This window comes from Lycorma delicatula, chromosome 13, assembly GCF_047948215.1.
Source record: "Lycorma delicatula isolate Av1 chromosome 13, ASM4794821v1, whole genome shotgun sequence".
Classification (NCBI taxonomy): domain Eukaryota; kingdom Metazoa; phylum Arthropoda; class Insecta; order Hemiptera; family Fulgoridae; genus Lycorma; species Lycorma delicatula.
The window spans coordinates 45,310,075-45,334,815 of NC_134467.1; the positions used below are offsets into that span (position 1 = coordinate 45,310,075).

At 30.0% G+C, this 24,741-nt stretch overlaps 3 protein-coding genes across 7 annotated transcripts in view; 1 reads left to right on the forward strand and 2 right to left on the reverse strand.

Moving 5' to 3' along the window:
* Nucleotides 1–24,741, reverse strand: part of LOC142333913 (uncharacterized) — a 260,903-nt gene that overhangs the window by 25,471 nt on the left and 210,691 nt on the right. The gene's annotated exons all lie outside the window — the stretch shown is intronic.
* On the reverse strand, nucleotides 6,612–21,341 carry LOC142333983 (uncharacterized). Its single transcript, XM_075381639.1, has 6 exons — nucleotides 21,224–21,341; nucleotides 19,047–19,193; nucleotides 18,816–18,950; nucleotides 15,649–15,774; nucleotides 9,846–10,465; nucleotides 6,612–6,618 (listed from the first exon to the last, which is right to left on the reverse strand). Exons 2-6 carry the CDS (start codon nucleotides 19,188–19,190, stop codon nucleotides 6,612–6,614), a joined length of 1,032 nt encoding a protein of 343 aa, XP_075237754.1. The 5' UTR covers nucleotides 19,191–19,193; nucleotides 21,224–21,341.
* The window catches only part of LOC142333619 (putative endochitinase), a 96,417-nt gene continuing 93,571 nt past the window's right edge, over nucleotides 21,896–24,741 (forward strand). For both annotated transcript variants that reach the window (XM_075380957.1, XM_075380958.1), the window contains exon 1: nucleotides 21,896–22,177. The gene's annotated coding sequence lies outside the window, so the exon portion shown is untranslated. The remainder of the gene's footprint in view (nucleotides 22,178–24,741) is intronic.

Below are 24,741 nucleotides of genomic sequence, written 5' to 3' on the forward strand. Positions count from 1 at the left end.
AAAAAATATTATTAAATACTTCCAAAGAAATAATTTTTGATGAAATCTTTCTGAAAACTAGTGGATAAATCTACATTACTAGAGAAACAGAAAAGGAAACGCCAAAGGAATGGACTAAAGAAAGAAGAGACAAGTTTAGGGAAAAAATTAAAGAATCTGGATAAGAAAGAACTCGGAACTATGCATGGATGGTCCCTTAGGTCTGATTGCAAAAAAAAAAAATAAATAAAATAGCAATAACATATGTTTATAAACTTTTTAAATTTACTCTAGCTTATCAGAAGCAAAACTGAATCTATCTGTTGTAGCCAACACTCTTTGGCTTTTCTGCACATTTCTGTGCACATTTTATTTATTAGTTCACTTATTTTTTGCACTGACAATAGGATTCACACATACATACATTGAACCACCCTAATCGAATGATTGTAATTACCAAATTTATCGGGAACATCAAAATAAAAGATGTTAGACAGATTCACTTTATAATTTCATCCAGATTAGGATGCCAAATTAAAATAACTTGATCAAAAAATCAACAATTTTCTCAAGAATTTTTAACTTATATTTTTTTGAAATTATAACTTCTTTTAATAACTTAACTAAACTATAACTCTAATGGCTTTTTCAAAACAAACAATATATTACATTTAAGAACTCATTCAGAGTTGTATGTTACTGTTTTAATGTTTTTAAATACCTATTACACTAGTACAAAAAATTCTTCAATTGGAAGCTTTGTTTTAATTATTGAATTGTTATATTGAATATGCTAACACTATTATTGTTAAATAACTATATAGATAAAATTGTAATTTTTTTGAACGCAACTTTAATAAAAATATTTCTAAATATGATTAATTATGCGTTTTAAATGTTCTCAATTAAAATGTAAGTTTCAACTCAGAAACAGGTAATGCCACATTTAATATCAATAACTGCAATTGTTGTTTTTAAGAATGCATCTAAAAACAACTACTGCAATTATTAAACAAATGGTACGTTTAAACATTTTTGGGGGCGCTCGAAAATTTTTGATTAGCAATATGCCTAATATTATAGGTAGGTGAAAATGTTTGAGAATCGGTGATTTAAAAAAATATCTGTTATTCTTTTTACAGAGATCAGTCTTTGATAGAAATATTGCAAATAGTTGTAAAAATAAAAATAAATGAAAATAACACCAACAGTATAATAATAATAATAATATTTACAAAAATTATAATTTATAATATTGACAAGGTATAAAGTAATCTGATAAAACTGTGTGAAAGACAATATTAAACCATACCTGCTTGTTGTTGGTCATTACATCAACAAACAGGATACACGATCAACTTCTAGTAGCAACTGTGTTTTTTGAATGATCTTTTCATACCTTTTCAATCTCAATTGTAAGCTTAATATTAAATACTTATTCAAATTTTTTCAACAATTACAACGATGTGTTTTTTCCCATAAAATATTCACTGAAACTAAAGATAGGCTGTCTCACAAAAAACACTCTGCATGCTTAAATAATACTAGTTTTGGGCTAAATCTTAATTATAATTATTGAGAAACAATCGTTTAATATACCTCCAAAAGTAGAAAAAAATACAAAAATTTTTTTTGTTTTCCGCTTTTCACACCCGTAATTTTCAAAAGAAATGACATTAACTAAAATTGTCCAAATCCAGTTAGCGAAAAAATAATTGCTGTTTTCAACAATTCCTTCATTTTTTGTGCAATTTTTTTTAACTAATATACATCAGTTTAAACACAAGTACCATCTTTCATAGCGACCACTTAATAATATTGTTAAAGGTCATATACCAAAACTACTTATAAAAAAATGTATTTTTTGAAGCAGTTCTCTAGTAAAATTATTATTACTAACAACAAAAAGTTCCGTATTCTTCAAAAAACACATAGATCTACTTATTATTAAGAATTATTTAAGAACAAAGTGTAAGCAATACTCTTAGTCATAAAGATTTATTATTAAATTAAACTGTTAAAGTTGAGGAATCTTTATCTGATGATTCTAAAGATTTTTTTTAAATTTGCTAATAAAAATAACAACGTAGATGTTATCAATCTTGTATGTTTTTTGAAATGAGTATGCTAATAAGGGCGCTGACATTGTAAAACTTATTCTAAACTAAAAAATTTGGGAGTGTCTAAACTAACAATTTCCTTAACTGAAATTACATTTAATTGTAATGATCGCTGCAGTCACACATTATTTTAACTGAGAATGATGTTGAAGAGGCCATTTGACTTAATGATGCGGCTTTGAGAAGCCAAGAATATATTAATCTTCTTTTAGTGAAGAAATGCTCTGCCTTTTTTGTACAGCTTTTTACTAAGCTCTTCAATCGTTCTTTAAATACTCTTCTTTTTCCTAGCGTTTCAAAAATTTGTTACATATCCTGTTGAGGTTTTTCCCAATCAGTTAGGCAGTGGAGGAAGTGATTGTGTCAGTCAGCTGGTTACTAGTCTTCACACATCGACTGACACAGTCTGCTATGAGTTAAGAGAGATACACGCCTTTCTACGACCTCTGTTACTACCAGTGTAGCTCATAATCTGTGATTAAAAGTTTAAGAGTATGTCGTGTGTGGTATTAATAAATAGTTAAAAGTTCAAAAATTGAGGTTTCATTTCACAACGTAAGCCAAAACATGTCTATTATTTAAAAATGGTGACATTCAGATATTGATAATTATTGCTCTTAGCAAATACAAATTTTTTGCAAAGATCTTAGGTTAATTTGTATGAAAATTACACTTTGCATAAATCTGAACAACATGGTTTTTTGGAATGTAAATCTACACGAACAAACTTGTACGTATATATGGAAGATACTGTTGTTGTTTTCGTTGTGCATTTGATGTAGTTAATATCAAATTACTTATTAAAAAACTTGCTGCGTGTGAATTTAATAATAAATTGTCTTTGATACATTCATTTTGTACAAACAGAATTACAGATTAAAGAGAAGTCTTATGGAGCGGAAAGAGAAATGATCATCGGTAAGATAGACACAGAATATAGGAAGTTAAGTAGAATTTGTGGTAGATAAATTAAAATCTAATAATGTGTTAAATAAAGATGGTACACTGATTTATAGTACAAAAGAAAAGGTCGACAGGTGGGCAGAATATATTGAAGAGTTATATGGAGGAAATGAAACTAGTGTTATATAATAGTGAGATCTGAATATAATAGAACATTGAAAGATGTGAGTAGCAGAAAAGATACCTGCAGAATTACTGCACAGTGCAGATGACAAAGCGATAGATAGATTATACAAACTGATGTGTAATATTTATGAAAAACGGGAAATTCTGTCAGACTTCAGAAAGAGTGTTATTGTCATGATACCACACAAAGCAGGAGCAGACAAATGTGAAGAATACAAAACAATTAGCTTAACTACTCATATATAAAAAATCTTAATTAGAATTCTGTACAGAAGACTTGAGAGGAGGGTGGAAGAAATGTTAGAAGACCATTTGGTTTCAGGAAAGGTAAAGAGAAGAAGGAAGCAATTTCAGTGCTCAGATTAATAATAGAAGGAAGATTAAAGAAAAACAAACTGACATACATGCCATTTATAGACTTAGAAAAGGCATTTGATAAACTGGAATAAAATGTTCAGCATTTTAAAAAATTTAGGGTTAAGTATAAAGATAGATGAACAATTGCTAACATTTACAGCAACCAAACTGCAACAGTAATAATCGAACATAAGAAGGAAGCTGCAATTAAAAAGGAAATCCAACAAAAATGTTCCCTATCCCCATTACTTTTTAATCTTTACTTAACATCTAGCAGTTAATGATGTTAAAGAACAATTTAGATTTGGAAAAACAGTGCAAGGTGAAAATATAAAGATGCTATGATTTGCTGATGAAATAGTATTTCTAGCAAAGAGTAAAAATAAGATTTAGAAGAAACAATGAATGACATAGATGAAGGTCTTACACAAGAACTACGGTATGAAAATAAACAAGAACAAACCAAAAGTAATGACATGCAATAGAAATAATGTAGATGGACCACTGAATATAAAATATTATAGAGGTAGAATTTTGTAGTTTGGGAAGTACAATTACTAAAGATGGACAAAGTAACAGCGATATAAAATGCCGAATAGCACAAGGGAAACGAACTTTCAGTCAGAAATATAATTTGCTTACATCAAAAATTAATTTAAATGTCAGAAAACCCTTTTTTAAAGCATATGATTGGAGCGTAGCTTTATATTTGGAAGAAACTTGAACGATCAGAGTACCTGACATGAAAGGATTAAAATCTTTAGTAATGTAGTGCTACAGGAGAATGTTAAAAATCTTATGGGTGGAGAAAGTGATAAATGAAGAGGTGTTGCGGCAGTTGATGAAGAAGCATTTGGAAAAATATAGTTAAAGAAGACACTCTTATAGGCCACATATATTAAGGCATCCTGGAATAGTCGCTTGATATTAAAGGGACAGGTAGATGGGAATAATTGTGCAGGCAGGCAATGTTTGGAATATATAAAACAAATTGCTAGGGATGTAGGATGTAGAGGATGATATACTGAAATGAAACGACTGGCACTAAATACAGAATGTTAGAGAGCTGTATCAAACCAGTCAAATGACTGAAGACAGAAGAAATGCAATAAAATTGTACGGATAAACTCAAGAAAGAAGATAAAATGTTCTATTGTCATATTAATAGTACAAATATAGAATAATGAAAACACTAGTGGACTATTTTGAAAAACAAAAAGTTGAGAGAGAAACTTGGAAAATAGCAAAATTAATGTAGAAAAAAAAGTCATTATATAAGAATACAATACAAGAGCTGAAAGTTTTCTACTCACAACTCCTTTGCCTAGTGTACTAGTCACTGCATTGTACTAGACTGTTGTATTTGCATTTTATATACAAATGTGTCATGTTGTTAGTAATTGGATTATGTCATCCGGTTAGATAGTACAGTAAACCCTACTCATTCATCTTGCTTAAGCCAGCCAACAGTTTGGTCGACAAAGACAGGGCAAACCTTCAGCTCGCTAAATGTAATTTGTGAAAATACTGAACACCAATCATTTTACAGCAAATCATTAATCCATCATAATTCTTTTATGAAATAAATAGTAACCAAATGCATTTCTATGTACTATTCAATTCTATCTGTCTATACATATGAGATATAAATTCTTCTGCTAAGAAGAATTTAAAAACTCCTAATAACAGATTATAGCTCCTAATATCTCACTGATATTTTATTGATTGTTATAATACAGAAAAATATAGTAAACAGCATATTTCTGTACATAACTCATGTGTACCTCTGTATAAATAGAGAAAGCGGAAAGTAAAAACAATTTATTTAATGTGCTAACAACCAATTCAAAACCAACCTAAGATTTTAAACCCCAAAGATGCATATAAACACTCATTAGTATCACTCACACCATGTAGGTTGCACAAAGTGGATAACTTTAATTTAGTTTTAATCATCACAACTAGTCTGAAATAAATAATAAACTTCCATTCAATCACATTAAAATACAATTTATTTGTTTTTATGAAAAGGAATGATGTATGTTTAAAATAAAGAAGCATCCTGTTTTCTGTGATCACATAAAGATCACAATTTATATATTATAAACATATTTCTAAAACTGAAATTAATATAAACTGAGCTTTTTATTACAATACAGTAGTCTATTTCACAAAGAAAATTATTTTCTAAGAAATTAGTACAGATGAAATATAAGAAAAAATATTTTTAATTAAAGTCATATAAACTTGTGATAGTAAAATATACAAAAATTATTCAAACTGCAAAAAACGCAGAGAAAAGCTGCATTGTCTGCAACCAGTAACTAAACTAGAAAACACAAATCCCCGAATAAACAAGAAATAAAGAATATATAATCAGATATCTAAAAAATAATAAAGCATTTGGGTAAGGACCCAATAACTTTGCAGTTTTTAAAATTATGATATGATCTATTACAAAAATTATTAGAAAACATTTTGAAAAGAGAAAAATCCCACAAGAATGCCCTAATTCATCATCCTATTTTCTATTTTACTTTCAGTAATTACTTTCAGTAATTACTTTCAGTAACCTATAAAATCTTACAAAAGTTGTTGAGAATAGAAGGGCACATCAATAAACAATTTGAAGAATACATCAGAGGGTGGTTTACAAATGGAAGATCTTGTGCAGAACAAATAGTATGTGTAAAATTAATAATAAGCTGCATAAATTATAACCTTCTTAACCGAACAAATAATTTCCATTGCCTTTTCTAAAGATTAATTTATTTTGAATTATCACAAAAAGAATTTAAAAATTACCAATAAATAATTTAAGCATGGTAAAATATACGTTAATGAGACCATTGTGTCAGATCCCTTTTAATTGTGTTCTAGATAGACATCAAAGAATGGAAGAAAACAATGAAACTAAAGTGGTAGAAAAAAAATTAGGTTACAAAAAGGACAACCTAGGAAGAGATTGTTTTGCCTTTATGGAAGATCAGGCAATAATTGCAGACAATTTTGAAGTAACAAAAATTCAAATAGAAACATTAAAGTAACTACAGAAAAAAGGATTATCTATTTCCTAAAAAAAATACAAATGTTTGACGAATATTAAAAATAAATCAAAATCATTAAAAATTAATTATCACAGATTTAAATGAATTAATTCATCAGTAAAAAAAAATCTTAAATAAAAATCGCTTAAAATATATAACAAAAAATTTATTAAAGAAATGTATCAGAATACTGCCGGTGGCAACAGAGGATTTTTTTTATTTTTAAGATTCTTAATTTTTTTGGGAGGTTTTAAACTTGTCGGGCAAAAAAAAATTTTTTTTACATTGTCTGAGTATATACTTTCAAAAATATGTCTGTAAATTTCTACATACAAATTCATAATATTTGAGAAGTTGCAACAACTAAAACTAGTAGAGATGCAAATAGAATTTCTGAGCGCGGTGGAGAGACCTGCCATGTCAAGTCTCTGCCCTCTTATTGTTAAGATTTGCAGCTTCCACCCTTACCAAAACCAAAATCTTTTTCTATTGTGAAAAAATAAAATTGTGAACAGAAGTTGAGAGAGTAATATGATTATTTAAATGATTAGACATACATTTCAAAATATTTTTAATTACGCTTGTTGCTGCAAAAGGAAAAAAAAATTTAAAAAGCTTTTATTTAACTAATATTAATATTAACATTAATAAAAAACAGGAAACAAATTAGAAAAACCCTCTAAAAAGTAAAAAATAAGAATTAAATCAAATTGAGAATTTTAAACAAAAAAAATATAATATATTAACAAATACAAAAATGCACTGAAAAGTAAAAAAAAATTATATAAATATCTAATAAATGACCAATAAATAAGTTAATAATAATAAAATTAAAAGTAACGAAAATATTTAGTTAAATAAAAGTGTGGCACAGTTTTTATAATTTATTTTAAAAAACACATTTATTTTTATGTCAACCTTCATTTTCATTTTCAATAACGACGCGAGGAGACGGAAAGGTCTGCTGGAACTTCTCCAGTTGAGACTGACTAGCTACAAGTAACAATCAGGGAAAATGGACCCACTTGCTTTCTTTGTACGTGTTCTCTAGTTAAAGTTCATCTTTGAATTCTGCTTGTAATCTAACCCGAATTGAACGCATTCTTTCCGCTAAAAGTTTCATTTTAATTGATTATGAATGTTTATTTAATGAATTCATAATTACAATTACAATTATAACGATAATAATTAATAATTTTTCAGATTACCGTCAAAATGTAATAACTTTGTGCAAGATTTCTAAATTTAATTTTTATTTTTAATCTTATTAATCCTTAAAGGTCATCTCGGTGCAAATTTGAACCGTCAAAGAATTAAAACTTGAGTTATTTTTATTACAGATAAATAAAGTATATGCATATACTAAACAACCTCATTAAACAAAAAATATATTTTAAAATACAGCAAATGTCTATAAATACTTATTCGAAAACATTGTTATAAAAACTGCACCACGCTTTTATTTAACTAAATATTTTCATTACTTTTAATTTTAAAATTTAATAATTATTACATTTATTTATTGGTTATTTATTAGATATTTATATAATTTATTTTTTACTTTTCAGTGCATTTTTATATTTGTTAATATATTATATTTTTTTGTTTAAAATTTTCAATTTGATTTAATTCTTATTTAGAGGGTTTTTCTAATTTGTTTCCTTTTTTTTATTAATTTTAATATTAATATTAGTTAAATAAAAGCTTTTTTAAAAAATATTTTTTTATATGTAATTAAATATATTTCTGTAATTTTTTTTTGGTTTTTTGTATTTTGTTTTATTTTTTACTTTTTAGTCTTAATGAACAATAAACTTTTTACATCCAAAAAAATATTCTTAATAATATTTATATCTGAATATATAGTTTGTTAAAACTAAAAAAAAGGAAAAATATTTATTTTTACACATAGAAGTTACATACGTGTACCAAATTTCAATCATTTTCATACGATAGTTCATGAGAAATGAAAATGTTCAACTAAATGCATGAATATAGCATAGGGGTAGAGCATGGGAGCATGGGGGTGGGGCATATCAAATTCCGACACTGTAGTGCTGTATTGTCATCAAAGTTACATACTTGTACCAAATTTCATTGATTTTCATACGACAGATCAAAAGACACAGCAGTTGCAAGATTTGATTATAACTAAAGCAAGTTAAATAAAAGCATATAAAAAGAGGAAAATAATTTACAACCAGCAGATAACAATAGACCTTTTTAAAGAAATTGATACATGAAAGTAGCACTAATTTTTTTACACGTATGTTGATAAGAAATTAAAAGCTATTAAAGATTTTGAGGTCAATACTGATAACAGGCACAGCTTGTTTGGTTTTAATATTTGAAAACATTACTAAAATGTAAGACACACGATGTGAAGTTAAACTTAATATAAAATCAGCATTATTTGAGAAAAAAAATGTTCAAGAAAGACACATGTAACTTGTGATTTATACAAGTCTCACTTGAGAACTTTATACAACTTTTTTACACCAAATTTTCTGATTGCCATGGTTCTGAGCTTAAAATGTTCATAAACATACTCATCATATATTATAAAAAACAGTAATATACAAATCTGCGTTTGAGGCATACAAGATAAAAATTCCCCACCTTAAGTTGAAACATACAAAAATGAGAAAAATGTAATGTTACATTAGAAAAATTTTGTCATATTAGTTTTAAATTATACACATATGAAAGAATGCTATTAATTATTTCCTTAATTTTCTTAAAAGGTCAAAACAAACCTCTAATAAGGATATTGTAAGATGTCTTTCCAAAATATAAATCCGATTAAAAGATTTTTGATAAATGTTACAAATATTAATTTTTTTCTTTATGTGGAAATTAATATGTTTTTAAAATCACAACTGCAATTAAAAGACTTTTGGCAAAATTTACATACATAATTTTTCCTTTTGGGATGTAAATTAATATGCAACTTTAAATTAGGAAAACGATTTAACATCTTCTAACAGAAGTTATAAATTAATTTTTCTCTTTTGTATGAATATTTAAATGTGATTTTAAATTACAACTTTGATAAAAAGACTTCTGACAAAAGTTACAAATATAATTTTTCTCTTTTGTATGAATATTAACATGTGCCTTTAAATGGTCTTTACGATTAAATGACTTTTGACAAAAGTTACAAATATACTTTTTCTCCTTAGTATGAATATTTAAATGTGATTTTAAATCAGAACTTTGATAAAAACACTTCTGACAAAAGTTACAAATATACTTTTTCTGCTTAGTATGAATATTTAAATGTGATTTTAAGTTACAACTTTGATAAAAAGACTTCTGACAAAAGTTACAAATATAATTTTTCTCTTTTGTATGAATATTAATATGTTTGTTTAAAGTGCTTTTGTTATTAAATGACTTTTGACAAAAGTTACAAATATACTTTTTTTCCTTAGTATGAATATTAACATGTGTCTTTAAAAGGTATTTACGATTAAATGACTTTTGACAGAAGTTACAAACATAATTTTCCTCTGTTGTATTAATATTATTAAGATGTCTATTTAAAACATTTTCATAATTAAATAACTTTTGACAAAAGTTACTAATATTTTTTCTCTCTTTAGTATGAATGTTAATGTGTCTCTTTAAAGAACAATTACATCTGAATCTTTGATTGCAATATTCACAAACCAATTTCTTTCCTTTCTGCTCGAGCAACTTGTTTTCACTACTTATATTCTCTATTAAATTTTCTATTGTTACATCACCGTATGCACAATTACATTCACTGAAGTTTTCATTTATAATTCCATCATCTATCGAATTATTTATGCTCTTACAAGTAATAAAATTCTTGGTACTTCCCTTGATGGTTCTTTTATCCATAGGCACCTGCAAATAAGTTATTTTTTGTTTTAATTATGAATTAATAAAAAATTATTTCGATTACAATAACATTAATAAGTGTTTACTTTAAGTCACTAAATATGTATAAAAAATTGAATATTTTAAACATATATTCATAATCAACATGGTTTTAAATATTAATTAATCAGAGTTAATTTTAGTGTAATAAGGAACTCTATCTTATAGTATCTATCTATAGTATGTTTATACTCTTGACTGAAACTTCATTATAAAATGCATGTTTTAGGAAAACCAACAAAACTAACTATTTAGAAAATATATAACAGGTCAATATATTTATTACTTCTATATTCATATTGATCAGATCTACAAACCCATATATTTTATATACACGATGTCTGGGGAAAAAGGTATCTAAAACTAATGGCTTATATTTAGGAAACCAGTCCTTGAAATCTCTTACAACGAAAGGATATATCCCCCAAGATTTGTTTGGTATACTCTCAGATTCAGCAGAATACACAAGTGCAGACAAGCCAACTCCAATGCAACTGTCAAAATACATGCTTTGGTGCACGTTTTACAACTTCAGTGCACGCTTTGGTTAGTAGTTTAAATTAGTTATGCATGTTCAATGGCTTGTACAAACTGAATTAAATATCAATTCTCCTACATCCAAGACATCATATTCCAAACATATGACTTCAAGAGAGACTGGAAGCTTGGTTTCACAAACTGGAAATCAAAGGTTTTTTAGTTACAAGAGACTGTGAATCAAGTAAGCGATGCATTCATTGCCAGTCTAGGTAAATCTATTAGGTGGTCTAGTTATGGACTGAAAATTCCTCTTTCTACTGTTCATGATATTGGTAATAAGCGCTCCATTTGCAAGTGTACAAGTTACAAATAACCAAATGTTCGCTGGCAATATCAGTTTGTAGCAGAGGTAATCTTCATATTGAAAACAATCATAATTATAATGATATTTTATTAAAAGATGAGGCAACTATTCATACATTTGGAATAGTTAAAGACACAATTGTTAAATGTGGTATATAGTGAAAACACCATACAGTAATAAAAAATGAATGAGACATACCAACGGTCAGGAGCTGTTATGATGAGAAAAGAATGGCATCATTGGGCAGTTTTTTCATAAGTCCACTGTTACAGGGCACACATACAATTACATGCTTACGAACTTTGCTGTTCTTCAGATTCCTGCAGGATTCAGTTTCCAACAAGATGGTGCTACATACCACTTTTATCGACATGTTCCTAAATAACACTTCCCCGCATGTTAAATGAGACAAGGAGGTCCTAGTGCATGGCCACTACATCTCTTAGATATCACTCCTCTGGACCTTTTTGCTTGCGGGTTTATTAAAAGTTATAACAAAGAAAGTTTGTGATTTGAACGAATTAGAACAAAAAATTGTTAAAGGCTTAAACACATGACAAAAAATAGATTATTGTCTAGGTGTCTGACAAGCTAAAAACGGTGCAAACATTACAAGTGATAAACCTACATTAACATGCTGAGTTTTTTAAAAAAAAGTTGTAAAAATTATTACCTGGTATTAAGAAAACCATTAATAAAATGTATTTTAAAAGTATTAATAAAATTTTATTTCACAACTATGTTTCATCAGTATCACGTCCATCCTGACCTTGTAGGAATAGACACCCGCCCTGTGATGATTCTGGTCAAAACGTCACCCTCCATATTATCCCTACAAAAAAACCTATCAATAAGTCTTAAACAAGACTGACCGATTGAGCTGACAATAAAATGAACTACATCTAATAGGAAAGGTTGAGTTCAACACATAACAGCATGAATAAAATAAAACAAAAACATAAAACAGAACGTAGTAAAACGTAAATAGAGAACAAGACCAAGAACATAAAACATAAACACTAATACCATAACAAGAACATAACAAAGCAACAAATGGAAAACCCAAGGGGGAACCTACTCTACACACCTTCAGCAATCCTTTCTTTTACAAGAGATCCCATATGTTCTTCAATGATGGTTCACTTGGCCTGGTTTTTCCAATTTTCATGGAAGTCCAACGTCGACCTGATAACATCAAGCCGACAAATCACTTCTGTATGCTTCATATCATACTGAAACATTCATAGAAAACAAACATAATTCTCCAGCGCACCGCATTGCAGATATAACACAGAATCAACCAGGCCAAAGCGAGCCAATCTGCCCCTAAACGCGCCATACCCTGGAAGAAATTGCATCACAAATTTTTTGATCATACCAAGAGGAGTAGATGGGCAGATCATGCCCATCTACTGTTTCACCCCATCTTGCCTGCCATAAAGGATAGACCTTTGCTCAACAGTCTGAACATTTTCTAAAGTAACTCTCCTGACTTCTTAGCAAAATATCACCAACCAAGTTGCCCCCCAGACACAAGTAGATCAATCGAATTCACTCCAACACTAGCTTCCTTGTGATCGCATTTAAATAATAATTTAACTGATCCTTTCTTCCAACAATCTGGAAAATACCCGGCAAACAACTATCTGCTAAAAACCCGTGTGACAGTTCTGACACAAACTGAGCAAAGAAGGAGCTCCACTGTTATACCATCAAAGGCAGGAGCCGTACCCTTTCCAAAACTACAAATAACCTGACGCACTTCAGCATTGGTAATTTCCAAACATAAAGCATCCCGTATACATGAGCGACCTCACGACACACCAGTAAATACACGCAGACTCACTATCTGCATTATCATCAGGCAGTAAATCATCAAGTAGTTTTTGCAATATTTTAGTTTTATCTGATATAATTCCATGCCAAGTTGAGAGAGCGGACAGAAGAACATCCTTTCTACGTTTGTCTCAAAACACTGTATACTACTCCTCATGGGTCTTTATTACCCTGGTGTTGCACAAAAGAACGCCACAAATCTCTTTTGGCACTACATACCTTGTGAAAGTAATAAATAATTCCTGTGCTCTCTATAATTAGCAACAAGTATGGCCCACCGTCCAGGATCACATTCTCATTGAGATGCCTTTCGTAAACAACACACAGACTGTTTCAAATTAGTATATTCCCTATTCCACCACAACACTTGCCTCTATCGACTGGAACTACAGGGTATAGAGCACTAAGCAGGGTCAATAAAGGACGCCTACAATTTTTCTGCCAGGTTCTTTAATTCCAAATCATTGACTCCAAATCACTCCTGTTCAAAACTTAAGAGTCTAACCGAGAGAGAATCCACAAATTTCTTCGCCTCTTTCTCTTACGATCCACTCTCATGTCAGACTTACCAACCTTTGAAGAATCAGTAATCACTTGGAAAGTCGTTCCCAACATCTGCAACGACCACAAGACCATTCTTTGTTTCTATTATTGGTTGAATCTTCAAGTTTGACCTCTTACTGCGAAGGACTACCTGACTCATCCTTCATGTCTTTACTTTTCTTTTCTTTTTTCCTGTTTAGCCTCCGGTAACTACCGTTTAGATAATTCTTCAGAGGATGAATGAGGATGATATGCATGAGTGTGAATGAAGTGGAGTCTTGTACATTCTCAGTTCGACCATACCTGAGATGTGTGGTTAATTGAAACCCAACCCCCAATCTAGTATTCAAATCCATGTAAAAATAACTGGCTTTACTAGGACTTGAACGCTGTAACTCTCGACTTCCAAATCAGCTAATTTGGGAAGAAACGTTAACCGCTAGACCAACCCGGTGGGTTTTTATGTCTTTACTAGTTTTACTAGATGTCACTTCTTTCATATTGACAAACACCACTTCTGGCTCTCATCAGGACAGATTAGCTTTGTGTTTCCTTTACCACCACCTCTCTTGCTCCAACACGATTAGCAGCCAACGTCTCTTATCCCTGAGCGAGATCTGCCACAACTGACTTAAAATCCCTCACCTTAGGAAGAATCCTATCCTGCACACTTTTGGAAGCACTCCTTTGAGTTTCCAACAACTTAAAAATTAAATCTTAATTCTCCTCAAAGGCTCGCAGTAAGGGAGCAAGGTACCTGCCTTTCTAACGGTTTTCCCTGATTCTTGAACCAAAACCTTAACTTTTCCAGCCCAGGTTGATGGCTCAACTTGCGACTTATCCTCCCTAGAAGAGTAGGAAGAGCCATCAAGCTGCAATACCTCACCACGTTGAACCCAGTCGGGCTCACCCTGTTTCTTAATGTCAGCTGTCAGACATACCCCCGATCAACAATCCACTATATAGTGAACTAAATGGGTAAATCCACAAGTACAAGAAATTCACACCACTTAACCCATGTTGGATTGACTACATGCAAATTCAGGTGAGAAAATTTTCGCATAAAATCTCAGATTGAAGTCTAATAGACATACAAACAGTCATTACACCCACTTTTCTAAACAAAGTGGGTGCACAATAATAAACACACAATACAAATAAAAACTATCAACACAAACCGTTGCCAATATGACAGCTGTTCAAATTAAACAAATGTATGAAATTTCAACAAATTCAAAATTAACAGACCACAAATTATTAAACATAACAAAAACCAATAACAATAAATAAAAACTGAGTAATAGACAGTCCCTGTACCAATAGAGTAGTTCAAAGAAAATAAATCCACCCACTCATACAGATAGCCTAGATAACCTACAGAGGCTACTTATGTAATAAAAAATTTGAATTAAAATACCCAAAGATAGAAAGCAAAAACAAATATCAAACCCTTACAAACAACCTAGTATAATAACTTCCGAATATTTTCAGAAACATAGCAAAGCAAATAGTAACAAATAAGCGGAATCCACACAAACCAGACTGTTTCCGCTGGCATTGCGTGTTTATCTCTCTGTGTCGGGTCCTTTTTAAATTGCTTACCTGGTAAAATATTCTAATTTTTCAACCAGAACAACTAACAACAAATCACCCACAGCTTATTGAAATATGAATTGTATCAACAGATTATAATACATACATTTTAATTATCACCAAATTTTCAAACAAAAATTTTACTCTCACACACTGATAATTTATCATTTACACATAGCATAAGTCAGTATTAATTAAATAGAACTAATAGAAATAAAAACAATTTTTTTTTATAACAGAACACATACAAGTAATAAAATATACATACACACAAATTACATACATATAATTTACGAAATAAGCAAGAGAGAAATCATGTTTAATTAATACTTACATGACCTGGATAAAACCCCATCTCTTCTTCCATCTTTATCGTGTGTAAATCATTTATTTGTTCATTGGTTCTCATATTAAGATTAGGTTGCGATGCAACATCATCATTCAATAAGATCTCAGATTCCTTTAAAAAAAAAGGATAATGAAAAAACCTTGCAAAATATGAAAACGAACTAATATTAAATCATTTTTTTTAATCTACCTGCAACTTAATAATACCATTATATACATCATAAAATTCAATTTAAAATAGATATTTTTGGTAACAAATACCATTAAAAATCTAAGTCTAACTGCTAAAAATGATACAAAAATCAAGAATTAAGACAGAAATAGACCAAAAAAAAGAAAAAAGTTGTTTTAATTAATTTTTATATAAATTTTCTATCGATGAAATATAACACTAGTTGTTAAAAATGTATACAGGTTTTATTTTCTTAATGTGTAGGTTGCAATTTGTTTAACTACAGAACATAAAATCAACACCACCAAGGCCAAATGAAACGCGGATGATATATATGTAATGAAAAGATAAACAGTGGGACCCCAAATTTCCAGACGTCAAACTAACTGGACTTTTTGAATTCAGACTCGGCAATTTAAAAAAAAAACAAATACATTATTTGAAAATTTTAACACTATTCAAATAGATCTTTGCTTCAATGGGAAGTTTTTTTATCAATCTTTATTTTACTGTGTTTTTTAACGGACTTTTCTTCAATTCATTTGCATTTATTGTTGGGTAAAGTTAACAAAAATAAAAGAACACACAGCTCGTATTTGCCAAAAGAAATTGGACTTTAATTAGAAAGAAAACAACTGAACTTATGTTAAATCATAACCTTAAAAAATTAAAAGAAATTATGAAGTAAACATAACTTAATTCTATATAAGAAATGTCAGCTGAATCAACATATGAATAATGATATTAAATGAGAAAATAGATGAATATACATTTTTCAAATATACATTTTGAAAATCAACAATTTAACAAAGCCTGAAAACAAGAGAACATAAAACACCCTATTTACAATTATATACTTAGAAAAACATAACATCAATAAACATAGTATGACTGGAAAACTATTTGCATTACTGACATATGCTGTAATATTGAAAAATTAGCAATGAACAAATGTCATTAACTTAGAAAAATAAACTACAGTACATCTTATTATTGGCACTGGCCTTTTCTGAATTATGAGCATCATCAAACTTAACATTAAATAATTAAAGCATGTGATTCTAGTTTAGTATAGAAAAAAGGCCACGATTATATTTCAGTATAAAAAAAGAGTTAATTACAATAATCAAATTGAAAAAAGTGAACATATAAATAGAGTTTATTTTAGTAAACAAGCTTTCTTGAAAATATAAAATTACAAAGAAGTCCAAAAACGTAACTTCACATCAGGAGTTATTTTCTTTAGATTAATTTAAGAGAAGTAATATGAATTCAGTTCATGAATAGATAATAATTAATCTCTGTGATTAACAAATTACATTAAACTGAATGATAGAGTCAAGTACAAATATAAACAAATTGTAATAAGTAAGCACATAAAATATGTTTGCACATGACATAATAACATAACCTTATATAAGCCACCTGGACTGCCTGTACTGAGTGCACTTAAGTGAATAAATGGTTTTTTAAACCCAACTTGAAAAACATAATGTACGATTTACTGAATGTTTCACAAATTTTACTAATAGCGTAACTGTTTACTATAATAAATAATGAAGGATTTGAACATTCCTTAATAACACACGAATATCGGTAAAAAATTAACTCGTGAAATTAAAGTGCACATATACATACAGTTATCCTTGGCGTAGTCTGTGATGGCGAATAAAAAATAACAGAGGTAACAATTTGTGATTAGAAGTTGAATAATTAAGTAGCACCTCAGATATGTAGCAACGAGTTTGGAGAGAATCTGCATCGATGAAAAAGTAATCAGCAGCTGGAGAAGATTCGGCAGTTTGTAGCGATTGAAACACTTTCCGGAGAGACGTAATATACAGAATTTGAACTTAACAAAGAAACAAGGCAAAACAAAACATAGAGATCGGTGAAGTCACGAAACACTGACGAGTTGAACTACAGAATATTTCGACGGAGAAATACCACAACGTTTATGAGAGTACAAAGACGACGAACGTATTTAAAAACATGAAGTATGAGAGAGAAAGGTCACAGTCGACCGCACATGGTGAAAGTCTGATCTACTCTGCCGAAAAAATGGCGTAAGTGAAAAGAGGGGGAAACCAAACCTAGGCAGACCTAAGAGAGTGTGTGTTGGCAACAAGAGTAGTGTCTAAGTGTTAGTATGAGAACGATTAGAGAAAACGTGTAGAATTCGGGAATGAAGACATAACAAAAATAATTTACAAGCAAGCAGACCACTAAAGAATTACGTAAGGCTGATAAAATAAATTTCTGAATACGCACAAGTTGAAAAAATGACATCAGGGCAGACAAAAAGAAATAGACTTCTAGGAACTATGACAATACTGAAATTGGCTGAGAATAAAAAACACTTAAGAATAATATATATATATATATTAAGACTAAACAGCAATAAATAATGCGTGATAGAAATAAGCTGACACCAATATGATGATGCAACAGTAAGTCAAACTGGAGCCTAGAGAAATTGATGTCGAAAACAAACCCAAACAACCTATTTTAAAAATACACGTATGATAAGCCTTACAAAAATGCAAAATAAATTTACCAAGCCTGTAAACTACAAGACTCGACCATAACCTTGAATATATTGGAATAAAACAACTTTACAGCACATGCTTCATCTTGCCACAGTCAAAGCATAAATTTTCATGGAGTTTTGCATCTACAATCCGAGACATGGGTACATGCGCATTATCATAATAAAAACAGTCGTAATGTTTTGGCCAATGTGGTAAAGCATCAGAACTGTAATGCTCCCAGTACGTGTAAGTTAAACTTTTAAATTCAAGAATTACTAAAGAAAGAATCAAAACATGATAGAAAATGCAATGAAGTCAAATTAAAGAATCGACATTAAGTGCATACATAAACTTTCATTCCTATAATACTCCGATGAATACACTCTGAGATGGCTAGTATAAACTTCATACGTTACTTTCAATATAAAATAAATGCACAATAAAACTTACCACTTCATTTTTAATTGCATGATCTTCAGATTTAATTAACTTGATCCCTTCAAACGCAAGAGGATCAGTTACTTCATTATAATTATCACAACCATTACCAAGTGGCTCCTCTTTCACTTGCAAAGATTCATTATCCTAAAACATAAAATCAACATTTTAATGTTAAGTTTAATGATGTGATGACACTTCCTATATGACATAAACAAAAAACATAAATCAAATTATACTTACACAATCAGATGTAATATCATCAATCGGGTGATGTGGTAAAAACAAGCATAATGTTTCCTCTGCGCTATCATCTTCAATTTCTAGTTTGATACTGTTAGAGGACAGAGCTTCAAATGTGTAGATATTCTTTAAAGGTACATCCATTACCTTCAAAAATAAAAACATTAAAATTAAAATTTAAGTATTTATAATGAAAACAATAAAATCGCTGCAAACTATAAAACATTACATTCATTGAAATTTTTAAACCAATCTATTTATATTTATATACTGTTTCAATATTTATGAAATACAATTTTGAAACAGCCTGGGAAAATTTTAAACCCGACTAAATAATCTGGCTTTTTTATTTCTTATTTCATTAAACACTAAATTTACAAGTATTAAAATTTCAAAATGCCTCAAGCAATTTTTTTTGCCAAATAAAAATTCAAGGGTTTGCTAGGCTCCCACTATGCTTCAGCCAGGTCTTTGATTTTGTATTCACACATTAAAAAAGTAGTATTACACAAATTTTCACAGAGCATCAAATACCTAACCTAAAATGTTTAACAGCTCTCCTACTAATAATAGATATGCTTAGAATTAGTTAAATACAATATCTAAATGATAAATGGTTTGGACAGCAATGATCTGTAGAAGGTAAAAATCCAAGCCGAGGATATCAATATTTTAGTCAATTAACAATCAGTTTTGTGAGTTATGGTGACCTGTTAAGATAATAATCCATTCTGTGTAGAGAGGTTAAGGTTTAAGGTGAAGGTTAGAGTTCTGTGGAGAGAGGTTACATACAGTTTTGTAGTTAAAACTATAAACTACCTTAATAGTTATTCAGTCAAAGACTCAGTCAGCTGAAGATGACTGATGCGGCTCTTTGTAAGCTGATTATCCATCGTACACAAGACCAACAGTGTCGAACGAGTAGTATAGTCTCTCTCTGTAATAAGTATATTTCCATTATAACATAAATTCAGCCACTTTTCCTACAAGACAGAGTTAAGTATTACCAAACTTTGGTAATTTATCCCTAAATTCTCTCCACAAAAATCTAACCTTAACCCTAACCTTTCTCCACAGAATGGATTAATATCTGAGACCATGTCTCAATAACTCACAAAACTGATAGTTAATTGACTATAGTACCGATAATGTGGCGTGGACTTTGACCTTGGATGGGTCACCCGCTGTCCAAATCTGTTTTCAAAATTTACATCTTGTGTTTTGCTGATCCTAAGCACATATTAAAGTATAAAACAAATTAATGTTGATCAAGTAACTGCTCAGGATTACCAAATAAAAAGAGATATGGTAATGGTTTTTAGATAAAAAATTAATAAAAATAATTCTGAAATAATACTCATGAAACTTTATCAGGACTGCAATCAATAAATACAAAAACAGAAATTGATAAATAATTATATACACTTTTAAAAACCTTACAGTCCACTCATAAGATATTTATTCTTCAACTCTGGCTGAAAATAATTTCAAATTAGCAGCAACTTTATTCAAAAAGTAGTGGAAAAATAAAATCATTAAAAAAAGGGTTTTGTTTACGTATGTATTTATCTGTAAATAGATATAAGTTACAAGCAAGTTTTTTCAGTTTTTTGGTTCAATTCTTTGTTACTGAAATACAAATCTGGGTAAATGTGTAAATAACTAAAAAGAAACATACAATACAATAAGCACAAGCTTGTTTCCATACAGTCGCTAATTAAAATATTAATGGTAAATAATTTAACGTGTAATAATGTTTCATCATGCTGTTCCAACCTAAATATTAATTTTTAAAATAACATTGACAAAACCTTTTCTCCTAAACTCTTACTATAATTTTCTGTGTATATTTTTGATGACGTTCACAACGTTGAAGAAACGTATTATTACTATATAATCTAGAAATGATTAAACAATTGTCTGTGAAAACAAAACTATTGTTACTTATTACGTACTTAAAAGGATAAAACAATAAACATTTAAAAATATGTTAAAGAATAAATTATTAAAAAAGCAAAAACTATAAATAAGTAAACTACACAAAAAGGACAAACTCCATTATTTTTTCTTTGAAACTGCATTTTAAAAGAATAGAAAAAATAGAAACTACAGTTGCCAAAAAAGACATATTTTACATTAGTAGTCATTAAATATTAATATTAGCGTAATTAACTTACATCGAATAAACAAGTAACGAATATAAACTATCGACAATCAACTTACAATAACTTGCTATAGTTTTAATTCAACTAACCTAACTCGCAAACAGATGATTACGGCGAATCAGTCGGACCGATGATGCCAACATGAATTTTAGTAGTAATGACATACATATGTACACCGTAAATATTTTAATCGTTCTTGGGCAGTCATGTAATATGTATAGATTTATTCAGCTGTAGCAAACTAATATTTATATTTACTTAGAATATTACTAAGTGTCAATAAATAAATATATATATATATATATATATATTTTTTTTTTTTGTAGCCTACACAACTCCGGTAATGTAAGGATTCCAACATAGGGTCATCCATCTAAATCAGTTCAGCCATTGAGCCGCTACAGTGGAAAAAATATATACACTCACACACCCTAAATACATTACAATCCATTTTGAGCAGTCGTGTAAAAACTAAATTAGCATATGCTTAAATAATATTTTGTCAACTTTTCATTATTTTTAGTGGAGAAAGGGAATTGATAATAAAAATGGGCTTAATTCAAAAGAAAAATGAATAAGCCTTTGTTTTTATTAAATTATTTTATGTACGGGTCTCTAAATAAAGTAGACTCTAGTTTTTTTTTTTGGCAGCCAAAGTGACAACACTGCAAAGTTACACAAACATGGTTATATGAACAGCTGATTTATATTAGGTATTAATATATTTAGTCTATTGTTGCCGCATGAGATGTAAACGAACTTTTCGTGAAATGAGTTTTTCTTGTGCGTTACAAAAATGAGTGATACTAATTATTAGCAACGTTGTGCAATTAAGTTTTGTGTTAAACTCGGTGAGACTGCTACTGAAACTTTTTCAAAATTAAAACGGGCGTATGGAAATGATGCTCTGTCACAAACTAAAGTTTTTAAGTGGTTTAAAGCATTTTCAAACTATTAAACATATTTGTACGTATATAATCTATTAAGTATACCGATCATTTTACATATTCTCCATACATCATTCATAGAATATGTATGTAACATTAGTTATAAGAGGGTATTCATAAAATATGTATTTAACATTAGTTATAAGAGGATAGCTTACGTAAGTTATGTTCGGTTAGGTTATGTTGATACAAGGTGTGGCATTTGCACCCCATCGGTTGGTCACGTGGTGAACGCGTCTTCCCATATCAACTGTTTTGGAAGTCGAGAGTTCCAGTGTTCAAATCCAAGTAAAGTCAGATTTGAATACTAGATCGTGGATATCGGTGTTCTTTGGTGGTTGGTTTCAATTAACCACACAGCACAGAAATGGTCGAACTGAGACTGTACAAGACTACACTCATACATATCATTCTCACTCATCCTTTGAAGTATTATCTGAACGGTAATTCCCGGAGGCTAAACAGGAAAAAGAAAGGCATGGCATTTTCACACACGCTACAAATCTTTCATCTCATCCTCTGAAGCAATACCTAACTGTGGACCTGGAGGTTAAACAAGAGAAAAAAAAAGGTTTTTTTTTTTGTCTTCTTTATGTGGCCTATAAGTCTGACTCTTCTTTTAACTATATTTTTCCAAACGCTTCTTTCTTCATCTATTTTCCGCAACACCTCTTCATTTGTCACTTTATCCACCAGTCTGATTTTTAACATTCTCCTATAGCACCGCATTTCAAAAGCTTCTAATCTTTTCTTCTCAGTACTTCGATCATCCAAGTTTCACTTCCATATAAAGCGACGCTCCAAACACATACTTTCAAAAATCTTTTCCTGACATTTAAATTAATTTTTTATGTAAACAAATTATTTTTCTGACTGAAGGCTCGTTTCGCCTGTGCTATTCAGCATTTTATATCGCTCCTGCTTCATCCATCTTTAGTAATTCTACTTCCCAGATAATAAAATTCTTCTACCTCCGTAATCTTTTCTCCTCCTGTTTTCACATTCAGCGGTTCATCTTTGTTATTTCTACTAATTTCATTACTTTTGTTTATTTTCATGCAATAGTTCTTGCCTGGGGCTTCATCCATGACGTTCATTGTTTCTTCTAAATCCTTTTTACTCTCGGCTAGAATTAGTATATCATCAGCAAATCATACCATCTTTATCTTCTCACCTTGTACTGTTACTTCGGATCTAAATTGTTCTTTAACATCATTAAGTGCTAGTTCTATGTAAAGATTAAAAAGTAACCGGGATAGGGAACATCCTTGTCGTACTCTCTTACTTATTATGGCTTCTTTCTTATGTTCTTCGATTATTACTGTTGATGTTTGGTTCCTGTAAATGTTAGCAATCCTTCTATCTCTGTATTTGAACCCTAATTTTTTTTAAATGCTGAACATTTTATTCCAGTCTACATTATCAAATGCCTTTTCTAGGTCTATAAATGCCGATTATGTCGGTTTGTTTTTCTTTAATCTTCCTTCTACTATTAATCTGAGGCCTAAAATTACTTCCCTTGTCCCTATGCTTTTCCTAAAACCAAATTGGTCTTCTCCTAACACTTCTTCCACTCTCTTCTCAATTCTTCTGTATAGAATTCTAGTTGAGATTTTTGATGCATGAAAAAAAGGTTATGTTGATATAATATAACCTAGTCGGAGGCGGTCCCTCGGACCCCCTCCCACCAAAAATGGTTTGACCCCTTTCTTGGGGGATTTCCCGCAAGCCAGAAATGCAACACTTGCTTATCGCAATCCAAACGCATGCGTAGACAGTTAAATGGCATTCCAAGAATCTTCATAAAGTTTTCAAGTTCTTTTGCTAGATCAGCTAGTGCTGAAAAAGGGGATGAACTAAAATTCTTAGCGATAAATTATGATAATAAATGTTCTGAATCTGCCCTCCAAGAGGAGTATCTTATTTGATGCGAGGAGATGAAGTCATTAAATTTAAAATACGATCTAGAAATGATTGAAATATTTGATCGTTGCAATAAATAATATTTGCTGAATATCCATTTTCTCATTATTATTATTATTATGCTTTTACGGCCAACATGGGACCACTTAAGTTCATTTTAGTTGGATCTTTTCTGAGAAAAGAGTTTTATTTTACTCTTTCGAGCTGCCCAGTGTTTCTTCATTCGTTCAGATCTTGCTTTCTTTTCTTCATCCGTAAACACCCTCTTCGTCGTATTTTGTCGTTTGTCTGTCTTTTGTTTAAATCTAATGCTTTTATCTTTTAGCTTTGTAATTTTTCCAGTTTTATTCTGTAGGTCAGTCAGGGAAATTCCCAATTCTTTCATATCTTCTCTAATTTCTTTGATCCATCCTACTTCTAGCTTTTGGAACCAGAGCTTTTCAATGATATTTCTTGACAGTCTTGTTTGCGGTGTCCTTATGAGATGACCGAAGAAAGAGATTCTTTTTTTCCGCATAGTATCAGTAACAGGCTCTATTTCTCGATACACCACCTCATTTGGCACAATCCACCATTGGCCTTCTTTTTGGTGTTTTTTATTGATACACGTTCTGACAATTCTCCTCTCTATTTTCAGAATTTTTTTCAATTCAGTTTTTC

What these genes read in the sequence shown, in the direction of transcription:
- LOC142333983 (XM_075381639.1), bottom strand. Translation starts at nt 19,190, where the DNA reads ATGGATGTACCTTTAAAGAATATCTACACATTTGAAGCTCTGTCCTCT. An exon ending in ATGCAATTAAAAATGAAGTG is followed by an intron (nt 15,775 to 18,815) that starts GTAAGTTTTATT and finishes TTTTTTTTAAAG; the next exon opens with GAATCTGAGATCTTATTGAA. An exon ending in TGGGGTTTTATCCAGGTCAT is followed by an intron (nt 10,466 to 15,648) that starts GTAAGTATTAAT and finishes ACTTATTTGCAG; the next exon opens with GTGCCTATGGATAAAAGAAC.